Source organism: Geotrypetes seraphini, chromosome 2 (assembly GCF_902459505.1).
Source record: "Geotrypetes seraphini chromosome 2, aGeoSer1.1, whole genome shotgun sequence".
NCBI classification, from domain to species: Eukaryota; Metazoa; Chordata; class Amphibia; order Gymnophiona; family Dermophiidae; genus Geotrypetes; species Geotrypetes seraphini.
In genome coordinates, this window is record NC_047085.1 from 332,534,238 (window position 1) to 332,547,956 (window position 13,719).

Sequence of the window (13,719 nt, forward strand, 5' to 3'; positions counted from 1 at the left end):
GGATCTCAAGGAAGCCTCCACATATCCCAATTCCTATGGCTTCCAGATTATACCTTTGAGTTCAACTCACTCGTTGCCATTACCAGTACAGAGTTTTCACGAACTGTCTGATTGTGATGACTGCATCTATCCGATCACATGGCCTTTTTTTTTTCAGGTCTTTTTCTTTTTTTGAACATCTGGTTCTAGGCTTTGCAGTTAAATTCCCCCTAATAAAATCTATAATTCATTGGGGCAATCCTAGACACCACTTTCATGAGAGCATTTCTTCCTCCAGATCGCCTTCAGACTCTCATACGTCTGTGACAGCAGTTGCTTCCTTTTCAAACCATCTCTGCCAGACACATGATGGTTTTTCTGAGCCACAGGGCTTCAACTGTTCATGTTATACCACGGGTAGGACTACATTTTTGTACTGCTCAGTGGATTCTTGTTTCCCAGTGGTTTCAGGTGATGGATTGTCTCTCAAAGCATGTATATCTATGACATCGTCTCATCTACAGTCGCTTTAATTATGGATGATCTCCTCTAGTCTATCCAGAGGTGAGGCAGAGCAAATCAGGGCAGTAGAAGGGCCCGAAGCAGCGTGTGAAGACTGCTGCACACGCTGCTGGAATCGCCAGGTTCGTAGTCGGGACTGCAGGAAGGGAATGGAAGGGTGGGGCGGCAAAGGACTTGGGTCCCGGGTGGCGGGGTCATCGCAAGAGCCGGTTCAGAAAGTTGCTGGACTCCTCTCGGCTCCGTTTTTCGGTTCGTCCCGGGGGGGGGGGGGGGGGCAGGAGGCGCTCTTTGTGCCCCAGTCCTGGCTTGTGGAGGTGATCGTCGACTGGCTGGGAGCGGGCTTGTGGAGGCGATTGTCAACTGATGATGTACAACGCGCATGCGCACTCTCGCCTAGCGCGACAGATCAGATCTCAGGGAACACAGGCGAGAGTGCGTATGCGTGGCTAGCATTTTATTATTATAGATGTAATGCTTAATAGCATCAATATTAACAATGACAGAAACCAGCTCTTATCTTAAAGCCAATCAGTCGATTGTTCTATCATATGCACTTGTAGCCTTGTTCATTGCCCAACGGGACCCATTTCCCCAATTTATTGGCTTCTTCGAGGGTCTACGTTCCAGTGAACAGCTTTGCTTCCGTTCTTAAGCAAAAAAAATGGCGCCGGGTCCCGTTGGGCAATGAACAAGGCTACAAGTGCATATAAGAAGCAGATTATAAAACTAAAATTAATTGAAAAAATAAAACGCATTAAGCTCAATGAAAGGTACCATTTGCTAAAAGTTGATTTAAATCCCTGTGAGTAATCAGCGCATGCGTCAGAGCTTTTTTGTATGACATATACACATATTGGAGACAATTGTGTTTGTAAGTCCTTTATTTGGTTGGTTGAAAAACGGGGAGGACTTTTTCCGTTGTTTGCACATTTAGTCTTCATGTAGGGAGCTATTCCTTAAGTTTACAGAAGCAGGACTTTTTTTTATTCACAGTTCCGTCATTTTGCTGAAGGTTGTTTCAGCCTTCCATGTCAACCAAGAAGTCTTATTACCCGCATTTCATCCCATGGGGGCGATGAAAAAGTATCAGGTGATGAAACTCCTGGACACTTGGAGAGATCTTCTCCATTATCAGGAGGTTACCAGTTTACTTTTGTGCCTCAGGTCACCTCTTTGTGCTCACTAGTCAGGCCAAGCACAGCAAGACAGCATCTAAGGCCTTTATTTCCAGATGGATCAAACTGGCAATATTGCTGCCATATATTGGTTGTGGTAAACAGCCTCTGATTTTGGTGCTCAAGACCTGCTGGCTCCTGCCCTCTCTGGGATTCTTGAAGGGAGTCCAGTGATTCTTGAGCACACACAGACGCTCAAGGCTCTTCACTAGCACAGACTGTCGGTGTCGGTTTCTTGAGTCCTGGAACTGTAAGTGCAATGTCTGTTTGGGGCGGGAGGAGGATATGAGTGCCAGTCATTGTGGTGGGGGGAGTAAAATAGCAATACCAGTCAGGGGGATAGCAGTGCCGGTCATTCGGGCAGGGGAAGAGGGGGAGACAATAATGCTGGTCATCGGAGGGGGATGGAGGATAGCAGTGCTAGACATTGGGGTGGGGTGGGAAATAGCAGCGTTGAACATCGGGTGGGGTGGGGTGGGGAGGGGAGGAAAAAAGCACCATCATCAAAAAGGAGGCTCAAATATAAACAGGCCCCCATTTCTGGACCATTTTTGGCCCCAAAATCTCAATTTATATTTCAGTATATATGGTAATAGTTGACAACTCACTGATTGCCAGGCTGCAGAACTTAGCTTTTGCTAAACGTAAAGAGGTCACCAGAATAACTTTAATTAAACCCCCTCCCAAAAAAACCCTATATGGCATGCATGAAAAGGTTGATATTGTATTGTAAACCTGAAGACCTCATGTGCATTGCCTGTTAGTCAGCTCTATATAGTAACAAGCTGTATGTTGGAGCCAAGAGGGCTATATTTATTTCAGGCTGTGGAGAATACCTGTGTTCACTACTACAAACAACTGTATTTGGAAGCTGTAGAGCTCAGCACTGTTTCAAAATTGGAGTGTTTTGTTTCTATTCTGTACAACTTGGGTATATTTTCAACTGTTCAGCTTATTTCCATTGCAAACTTAAAAAAAAAAAAATCAGCTTTTTTTCTGATATAGACAGTGATATTTTTTATTTAATTTGCTCTCTTCAGAGCAAGGAAAGTGTATTATCCCAGGGCAAGCAGGCAGCATATTCTCACTGATGGGTGACGTCACCGATGGAGCCCCGGTACGGACCACTTGAAAAGTGCATCGCCACTTTAAGTCTTTAGAAAGTTTGTGATAGCCTGCACCATGCATGCGCGAATGCCCTCTCGCCTGACATAGGCGTGCAGTTCCTCAGTTTCTTAGTTTCTGTGGAGCTAAAAAGACGCATTTTCAATGGCCGTTGAAATTTTTTCTCGTTGCCTTCCCGCTCTCGCAGATTTCTTTGACTGTTTCAGTTATTTTTTTATTTTCTTTCTTTTACCTTGTGTAAAAAAAAAAGTAAACATTTTCGTTTTTTCCCACTCTCGGGTTCGGCCCAGCGGGGCCTGTTCAACCACCTTGGCCTCCGATTTTGATCTTGCCGGGCTGTTTTTCCTTTGATGTCCCGTCACCCCATTTCCATGACTGACCCAGTGTTTGAGGCCTGAGCACTATCTGTAGACCTGTTCCCACTGTTCTTCTCTACAAAAAAGAACTTTGAAGAACTGCCTCATCCAACAGCGACTTCTCTTCGGTGTCGCGATGGAAGTAAACTTGACACCACTAAGAAGCCTTCCCCCACCCCATCTGGGCCTCAGGTCAAAGTAGCAGTGAGCCAAGTCCTGCCAATCTCAAAGAATCCCAAAAAGCACTCTGATCCGATATCGGTGAGTGCCTCGTCATTGGCTTCCTCATCGCTGGAGCGTAGAGCTGCACCAAAGGTACTGGCAAAAAAGCCAGCAGTACCGGTGCTTACCCTCAAAAAAATTGACAATTTGCTTAGGGAGAAACTGGGTGAGCATTTGCAAATGCTGGTGCCGACCCATTTTGTGCCCATGTTGATACCTACTCTCCCGGTGCCAGTCCAGTCTGAGCACATGACACTGGTTGCATCTTCAGCTGATACTCCATCGGTGTGGAGGCTTTCCACACAGGAATCGGTACCTCCAACTCACTGACGCTGGTCGTCTTCAACACATACATCACCAGAGACGATTTCAGTGCGGTCCCGGAAGGCATTGCAAAAGCTAAAGCATATTGAGCCTGGGTACAAATTATATTGCAAGGATAGAGTAGATCAAATTGGAGGGGGGGTTGCGCTATATATTAAAGAGGGAATTGAATCAAATCAAATAAACATTCTGCATGACATAGCAGTGTGGAATCCTTATGAATAGAAATTCCATGTGTATTTGCGGGGGATGCGGACAGAACATAGCCGTGAATACCGAAAAACTATGAATAACCCGATCTGCAATTTGCTCCTTACAACGCTGGGAGCAGCGATTTCCTCCATGAAACCACCAGGAGCAGCGATTTCCAATGTGAAATGCTGGATTCAGTGACGAAAATTAGGGGGCAGAGTCGGCAGCCGAAAATATTGTGAATAAGCGAATCCGCAGATACGGAAACTGCGGATACGGAGGGAGAAGTGTATAAAGGGTGAGTTATACTACCATCCCCTGGGACAAAATGGGCAGACAGATGGAGAAATGTTTTCAGAGATTAGGAAAGCTGGAGAAATGGGCAACACTATAATAATGATTTATTTCAATTACCCCAACATTGACTGGTTAAATGTTACATTTGGAGTGCTAAGGAGGTAAAATTCCTAGATGTCATAAGTGACTGCTTCTTGGAGCAACTGGTCTGGGAACTGACAAGAGAGGGTGCTATTTTAGATTTGGTCCTTAGTAGAATGCAAGATATAGTACAGGATTTAACTGTGTTGGGTCTGCTGGGAAACAGTGATCATAACATGATCAAATTTGAGCTGTTACTGGGAGTGACGTCACAAAAGAAATACAGTGGTACCTTGGTTTACGAGCATAATTCATTCCAGAAGCATGCTCGTAAGCCAAAGCACTTGTATATCAAAGCAAAGTTCCCCATAGGCCATAATGCAAACTCAGAAGATTTGTTCTAAAACCAAAGTTTGCTATGGTGGCCCATGGGTGGACGTCATGCATGCTTGTATGTGGTGCGCGTGTTGTCAGAGTGGTGGCTGGCTTGACTCGGGAATTGAGAGGTCCTGTGCATGCTTCTGCAGGATGGTGGCCGGCTTGAATCGGAAGCCGGGAGGCGCTGGTGGACGGCAGAGGCATCGGCAAAAGCGGGAGGGCAGCCGCGTGGGGACCCCGAGGGAAGGAAGCCACCATGCTGAAAGGGCTGCAGCACCCACAGGCAGGTACCCACCCCTGGGCCACCATAGCTGAGAGCTCATTTAGCGAGTCAACACTCGTTTTGCGAGTTAAGGTTTGTGGGAGTGTTTTGCTCATCTTGCAAAACACTCGCAAACCATGTTACTTGCAAACCGAGGTTTGACTGTATACTGTAGGGGTGTTTAATTTTCGAAAGGGCGGCTATGATAAAATGAGGAAAATGGTTAAAAAGAAGTTAAAAGGATCAGTTGTAAAGGTTAGAACTATAAACCAGGCATGGATGTTATGTAAAAATACCGTCATAGAAGCCCAGACCAGATGTATTCCACATATCAGCAAAGGTGGAAAGAAGAAGAAACCAGAGCCGGCATAGTTAAAAGGTGAAGTGAAAGAGGCTATTAGAGCCAAAAAAGCATCCTTTGAGAAATGGGAAAAAGATCCACGTATCAGCAAAGGTGGAAAGAAGAGGAAACGAGAGCCGGCGTGGTTAAAAGGTGAAGTGAAAGAGGCTATGAGAGCCAAAAAAACATCCTTTAAGGAATGGAAAAAAGATCCAAATGAAGAAAATAAGAAAAAAACACAAGCACTAGCAAGTTAGATGCAAAGTATTGATAAAGACAGCTAAGAAAGAATATGAAGAGAAACTTGCAAAGAGGCAAAAACTCATAACAATATTTTTAGGTACATCAGAAGCAGAAAACCTGTGAGGGAATCTGTGGGACCGTTGGATGATCAAGGAGCGAAAGGGACGCTCAGGGAGGATAAGGCCATAGCAGAAAGTCTGAATGAATTCTTTGCTTTGGTCTTTACGGAAGAAGATGTGAGAGATCTACCTGAACCGGAACTGGTTTTCAAGGGTGATGATGCGGAGGAAATGAAAGAAATCTCTGTGAATCTGGAAGATGTACTGAGCCAAATTGACAAGTTAAAAAGTAATAAATTGCCAGGACCGGGTGGCATACATCCCAGGGTATTACAAGAACTCAAAAATGAAATTGCTGACCTGTTGTTAGTGATCTGTAACCTGTCGCTAAAATAATCTGAAGTACATGGAGGGTGGCCAATATTATGCTGATTTTTTAAAAAAGCCCCAGGGGGATCCGGGAAATTACAGACCGGTAAGCCTCACTTCAGTGCCGGGAAAAATGGTAGAAACGATTATAAAAAATAAAATTGTGCAACACGTAGACAAACATGATTTAATGAGACGGAGTCAGCATGGGTTCAGCCGAGGGTGGTCTTGCCTCATCAATTTGCTTGACTTTTTTGCTTGACTTTTTTGAAGGTGTCACTAAACATGTGGATAAAGGTAAGCCGGTTAATATAGTAGATCTAGATTTTCAGAAAGTTTTTGATAAAGTTCCTCACGAGAGGCTCCTGAGAAAATTAAAGTGTCATCGGATAGGTGGCAAAGTTCAATTGTGGATTAGGAATTGGTTATCGGATAGAAAACAGAGTAGGGTTAAATGGTCATTTTTCTCAATGAAGAGTAAACAGTGGAGTGCCACAGGGATCTGTACTGGGACCGGTAATATTTAACTTATTTATAAATGATCTGGAAATTGAAATGACGAGTGAGGTGATTGAACAGTTTAATGTCCTCTACAAATTTAAAGTTGTTAAAAACGCATATGGATTGTGAAAAATTGCAGACGGACCCTAGGAAATTGGAAGACTGGTCATCCAAATGGCAGATGAAATTTAATGTGGACAAATACAAAGTGATACACATTGGGAAGAATAACCTGAATCACAGTTACCGGATGCTAGGGTCCACCTTGGGGATTAGTTCCCAAGAAAAGTATTTGGGTGTCTTTGTAGACAATACGATGAAATCTTCCACCCAATGTGTGGCGATGGCCAAAAAAACAAATAGGATGCTAGGAATTATTTAAAAAGGGATGGCTAACAAGACTAAGAATGTTATAATGGCCCTGTATCGCTCCATGGTGTGACCTCATCTGGAGTATAGCGTTCAATTCTGGTCTCCTTATCTCAAGAAAGTTATAGGGGCGCTAGAAAAGGTTCAAAGAAGAGCGACCAAGATGGTAAAGAAGATGGAACTCCTCTCTTATGAGGAAAGACTAAAACAATTAAAGACTAAAACAGTTAGGGCTCTTCAGCTTGGAAAAGAGATGATTGAGGGGAGATATGATTGAAGTCTACAAAATCCTGAGTGGAGTAGAACGGGTACAAGAGGATCGATTTTTCACTCTGTCAAAAATTACAATGACTAGGGGACACTAGATGAAGTTACAGGAAAATACTTTTAAAATCAATTGGAGGAAAATTTTTTTCACTCAGAGAATACTTAAGCTCTGGAACGCATTACCAGGGGATGTGGTAAGAGTGGATAGTGTATCTGGTTATAAGAAAGGTTTGGACAAGTTCCTGGAGGAAAAGTCCACAGTCTGTTATTGAGAGACACGGGGGAAGCCACTGCTTGCCCTGTATCGGTAGCATGGAATATTGCTACATCTTGGGTTTTGGCCAGGTACTAGTGACCTGGATTGGCCACCGTGAGAACAGGCTATGGGGCTTGATGGACCATTGGTTTGGCCCAGTAAGGCTATTCTTATGTTCGTATGACATTGAGTCTTCAACACCAGGTACAGTCAGTTCAGGAAGTCATCTTTTTCCAGGTTTCTTTGTCAAATGTCAGAAACTATCCATTCCACTAGAAGCTGACTCTAAACGGTCTAAGCAGTTCTTGGAGGCTTTGGATTATGATGAACTGTTCAAGCTTCCCCTTCATGACATTTTATGGGAAACTTTTTTTAAAAATCTAGAAACACCACTTTCCATTCCTGTGGCTCCTCGCAAGTTGGATTCTTTGTACAGAGTGGTTCCTATTTCCGGGTTTTGACAAACCCCAACTTCCACATGAGTCTACCTTAAAGAAGTTTTCGGGTGCTAGTGTTTACGCATCTGTGCCCCCTGGCAAAGAGGGCAAAGCCATGGATCGGTGTGGCAAATGCCTTTATCAAAATGCCATGTTGGCCAGCCACTCTGGCAACTACAATTTTCATTTTTCATTTTACCTCAAGCACTTGATTAAACAGATTTCACTTTTCCAGAAATACATTCCAGAGTGCAAACTTCCTGCTTTTCAACATCATATTTCTGATCTGTTTCAGCTGAGGAAATATTACATTACATTACATTACATTAGTGATTTTTATTCCGCTTGTACCTTGCGGTTCAAAGCGGATTATATAAGAAGAGAACTGGACATTTCCAGGAGGGTACATGACTTTGGAGAATACAGGTTGAGGGTATAGACTTAATAACAGAATAACAGAATGAGTGTATAGACATAATAACATTGGAAGATAAATCAGGTTACATTACATTACTTAGCAAATTGTCTGTTTCCATATGATGGTAGGTAATCGGTTTCGGTAGGATGATTTAGGTTCCAGGTAGCTTTGTTGTCTTTAAATTTTTTTTTTTTTTTTATTGGTCGATTGAGGGTATGGTGCCAGGGAGTGCGCAGAACCTGGACGGTGTAAGGGAGAAGGAGAGGGAGATTAGGAAGATTGTAATGGTATTGAACAATAGTGTTTTGATTTCTAGGGGAAGAGGAGAGGGAGATTAGGTAGATTGTATATACTTTTTGAATAGCAGCGGTTTGATTTCTTTACGGAATGCTTTGAAGTCAGATGTTGAGGTTAATAGTCTGGTGATGGAGGGTTCGAGTTTTGCTGCATGCGTTGCTATGAGGTTATCATAAAGCTTTTTACGATGAGTGCCATTGAGTGGTGGGTATGAGAATGGTGTCAGTGTTCTTCTTGTTCTGGGTGGAAGGTTGCAGTTTAGGCGATCGTTTAGATAGGCAGGTGCAGTACCGTTGATTACTTTGAAGATTAGACAGTATAGTTTTACTTACGACACATTTGAACTTACCTCTCATGTTGCAACCATGTCTGTAGCCATGAGACATCTATGGCTTCATATGTCTGAACTTCGTATGTCTGAACTTGATGTGAACCATCAAGATAGGCTTGAAAATCTCAGTTTCTTGGAGATGAGCTTTTTGTTCCTCCAGGGATTCAAGACAAAGTTAGACAAGTTCCTGCTGAATGAGAACGTACACAGGTAGGGCTAGTCTCAGTTAGGGCGCTGGTCTTTGACCAGTGGGCTGCCGCGTGAGCGGAATGCTGGGCACAATGGACCATGGGCCTGTCCCAGCAGTGGCAATTCTTATGTTCTTACAGCTACACAAAAGTTGTCCACTCATGAGACCAGATGGGACACTCTGGTCAAGCCTAAAAAGAAGCCTCCACCTCCTTGTTCCTTCAGACTGGCTTCTTCTTACCAGCGACGGTTTGCTCGGCTTCTTCTTACCAGCGATGGTTTGCTGCTAAGCTAGCACCTCCTGCTCAATCTCAACCTAGAAGGCAAAAATAGCAATCTTGTCATCAACAGAAACTAGAGGCTACTCCCCAAAAACCTACACAGCCTTTTTGACGTGTTTCTTCATGGCATTGCCACCGTCTGCATTTTACAGTCTGTCTCAGCCCATCGGAGGCCGTCTCCAATTTTTCATCGCTCGCTGGGAGCTCATAACATAATTCTTAAACATAATTCTTAAACATAACATAAATCTTAAACATAATTCGTGAGGGTTACACTCTCCATTTTCACACCCTGTCTCCAGACCATCCTCCAAGAGAGTCTGCTTTGGATCCTGCACAGTCCTCTCTTCTTCTGCAGGAGGTTCAATCCCTTCTCCTGCTCAATGCCTTCAAGGAAGTTCCTCTCTCTCAGCAAGAACTAGGGATTATACTCCCGTTACTTCTTAGTTCCAAAGAAGATTGGAGGACTGTGACCCATTCTGGATCTCAGAGCTCTCAACAAATTTTCTAGTCAAGGAGAAATTTCGGATGCTCTCCCTTGCCCTGCTTTATCGTCTTCTCAATCAGAACGACTGGCTATGCTCTCCCCATATCTCAAAGAAGCCTACAAACATATTCCAGTTCATCCGGCTTCCAGGAAATATCTCTGTTTACAGATCCATCAATGTCACTACCAGTACAAGGTCCTTCCTTTAGGCCTGGCATCTTCTCCCTGAGTATTCATGAAGTGCCTGATTGTAGTGGCCGCATCTCTCAGATCATATGGCCTCCAAGTCTTTCATTACCTGAATGACTGGTTGATCATAAGAGAACAAGCCATGCCTCCGCTAGGTCAGACCTGAGGTCCATCGTGCCCAGCAGTCTGCTCACGCGGCTGCCCAACAGTTCCAGGACCTGTGCAGTAATCCTCTATTTATACCCTTCTATCCCCTTTTCCAACAGGAAATTGTCCAATCCTTTCTTGAACCCCAGTACTGTACTCTGCCCTGTTACACCCTCTGGAAGCGCATTCCAGGTGTCCACCACACATTAGGTAAAGAAAACCTTCCTAGCATTCATTTTGAATCTGTCCCCTTTCAACTTTTCTGAATTCCCTCTTGTTCTTTTGTTTTTCGAAAGTGTGAAGAATCTGTCCCTCTCCACTCTCTCTATGCCCTTCATGATCTTGTAAGTCTCTATCATATCCCCTCTAAGTCTCCTCTTCTCCAGGGAAAAGAGTCCCAGTTTCTCCAATCTCTCAGCGTATGAAAGGTTTTCATCTCAGGAAGTGGTCCAAGCAACATCTCAGACCATTTCTTTTCTTCAGGTTCTAGGATTCCAAAGTCAACTTTCCCAAATCATATCTCATTCCGAATCAATGTCTTCAGTTCATTGGAGCTATCCTAGATATCACTCTCATGAGAGCGTGTCTCTCTCTGGATCGCCTTCAGGCTCTCATCCACTTTTGTCAGCAAATACTTCCTTTTGAGTCCATCTCTGCAAGACACTTGATGGTTCTTCTGGACCACATGGCTTCCACTGTGCATGTGACACCACTGGCACGCCTACACCTTCGCACTCCTCAGTGGACTTTTGCTTCTCAGTGGTCTCAAGTGATGGATTGTCTCTCACAGCATATATCTGTAACATCATCTCTTCTGCAGTCACTTCAATGGTTGTTGACTTCCTCCAATCTATCCCGAGGTATCTTTTTTTACTTACCCCCTCATCACAAGGTAATCACGACGGACACCCTTTCTTTATGCTTGGGGGGCATATATGGATGATTTTCAGACCCAAGGTCTCTGGACTGCCAGAGAGCGGAAATTTCACATCAATTTCCTAGAGCTCAGAGCGATGTATTATGCCCATAAGGCTTTCCATCATCTTCTCTGTCCTCAAGTCCTCCTCCTTCGCCCAGACAATCAAGTAGCAATGTACTACATAAACAAGCGAGGCACGGGCTCTCTCCTGTCATGTCAGGCTGTCTACATTCAAGGGGAGAAGAATTCCCTAGCAGACAACCTCAGCAGAATTCTTCAGCCTCACAAATGGACTCTCAACTCTGCAGCTCTCTAGTCCATCTTTGCTCAGTGGGGCACTCCACAAGTGGACTTGTTTGTGGCTCCCCACAATCAGCAGTTGCCCCAGTTTTGCTCCAGACTTTGCTCTCCTCTCCATCTGGAAGCCGATGTCTTTCTCCTGGATTGGACAGTTCTGTTTCTCTATGCATTCCCTCCAATTCCTCTCATGTTGAGGACTCTGTTTAAACTCAAACAAGAGGCGGTCACCATGATTCTCATTGCTCCACAGTGGCCCAGACAACATTGCTTCTCCCTTCTACTTCAGCTCAGCTCCAGGGAGCCAATACCTCTTTCAGTTTTTCATACTCTGCTTACTCAGCATCAGGAATCACTTCTACATCCCAACCTGCAATCATTGCACTTGACAGTTTGGTTTCTCTCCAGCTGAATCCATCTGACTTACATCTCTCTCAGCCCATTTGACATATTCTTGATGTCTGCAGGAAACCAGCCACCTAGCAATCTTATCAACAAAAGTGGACTAGGTTTTCTTCCTAATGTCTTCTTCATCATCATGATCCAAATTCCTTGTCAGTAGATTTGGTATTGGATTGTCTTCTTCACCTGTCTGATTCTGGACTCAAATCTATATCTGTCAGAGTCCATTTCAGCGCTATTACAGCTTTCATGTACCAGTTGAGGGAAAGCCTCTTACTGCTCATCCTCTGGTCTCCAGATTTATGAAAGGACTTTTCAATGTTAAACCACTTCTCAAGCCTCCGCCTGTCGTCTGGGACCTTATTTCTTTCCAGTTTGATGAAGCCACCATTTGAACCAATGGCCACAGCTCAACTCAAGTTTCTCACCTGGAAAGTTGTCTTCCTTATTGGTCTCACCTGTGCCAGGAGGGTCAGTGAGTTACAAGCGTTGGTGGCAGATCCACCCTTCACAGTTTTTCACCATAATAAAGTGGTTCTACGCACGTATCCAAAGTTTCTACTGAAAGTTGTCACAGATTTTCATCTCAATCAGTCGATTGTTCTACCAGTGTGTTTTCCTAAGCCTCATTCTTACGCTGGAGAAACCGCTTTGCACACTCTGGACTGTAAGTGTGCTGTGGCCTATTACATTGACAGGACAAAGCCTCATTGTACTTCTCCCCAACTCTTTATCTCATTTGATTCAAGCAATGTTGGGGCATCCTGTTTCCAAGAGAATGATGTCCAACTGGCTGGCTGCCTGTATCTCGTTCTGTTATGCTCAGACTGGACTGGCACTGGAGAGTCGTTTCACAGCCCACAAAATTTAGAGCTATGTCAGCTTCTGTTGCTTTCCTTAGATCTACTCCCATTGAGGAAATCTGTAAAGCTGCCACCTGGTCCTCAGTTCATACATTCACTTCTTACTATTGTCTAGAGTCCTTCTCCAGATGGGATGGGCATTTTGGCCAATCTATATTACAAAATTTATTTTCCTGAAGGCCAACACTCCCACCATCCTATTCTTGTTAGCTTGGAGGTCACCCATCAGTAAGATTATGCTGCCTGCTTGTCCTGGGATAAAGCACAGTTACTTACCGTAATCCAGGGACAGCAGGCAGATATTCTCACAACCCACCCACCTTCCCGGGTTGGCTTCTAGCTGGCTTATCTTAACTGAGGGACCGCACGCCTACTTCGGGCGGGAAGGCACTTGTACATGTGCGGTGCAGGCTGTCGTGAACTTTCTAAAGACTTAAAGTGGCGATGCACTTTTAAAGTGGTCCATACCTGGGCTCCGTTGGTGACGTCACACATCAGTGAGAATATCTGCCTGCTGTCCCTGGATAACACCTGTTACGATAAGTAACTGTGGTTTATCTTTCTTGAAATAAATGTAATGCGTTACAGATACTCATACTTCTCATAACTCGTGTATGTTTTGAATCGAATGGTTCATATGACAGTCAACTTATTGTAAAAAATGAAACGTATTTACTTTTTTATAGGCAGCAGCAGACAATATCGAATCCCTGAAAATATTTAAAGGAAAGAGTGAACCTGTATTTCTTTTTTGTGCTGTAAGTTTTACAATTTATAAATTCTAGTTCTTTAGACTAGTTTGTAGATGCATTTCCCATCAGACAATTGTGCCTATTGTCAAAGATCCATATGTTTACAGTATATTTGTATACAGAGAAAGGGGAAAGAGCAAGAGGGGGAAAGGGATATGTAAAGTGTTTGTCCCTTATACCCCCCTCTCTGGCATGCACATTCCCACAGCTTCCCCCAGCACATACTCAACTGCCACTTCTTCACTTCCCACCCATTTACACAGTTCTGTCCCTCTAGCCCAAACATGGGCAAAATACAGCCCATGGGCCATATCTGGCCCGTTTAGCTTTTTAATGCGGCCCGCCGACCATCTGAACCCCACCAACCGCGAGCCCTACATACCTCCCTCCAAA

General features: G+C 44.1%; 1 protein-coding gene across 6 annotated transcripts in view; it reads left to right on the forward strand.

Annotated features, from left to right (window-relative positions):
- NME8 (NME/NM23 family member 8) overlaps positions 1–13,719 on the forward strand; it is a 548,390-nt gene that overhangs the window by 96,969 nt on the left and 437,702 nt on the right. For 4 of the 6 annotated variants that reach the window (XM_033930225.1, XM_033930226.1, XM_033930228.1 and 1 more), the window contains one exon: positions 13,261–13,332. The exons of the other annotated variants lie outside the window; for them this stretch is intronic. In XM_033930225.1, coding sequence (XP_033786116.1) covers positions 13,261–13,332 — 72 coding nt within the window. The remainder of the gene's footprint in view (positions 1–13,260; positions 13,333–13,719) is intronic. 6 annotated transcript variants of the gene reach the window in all.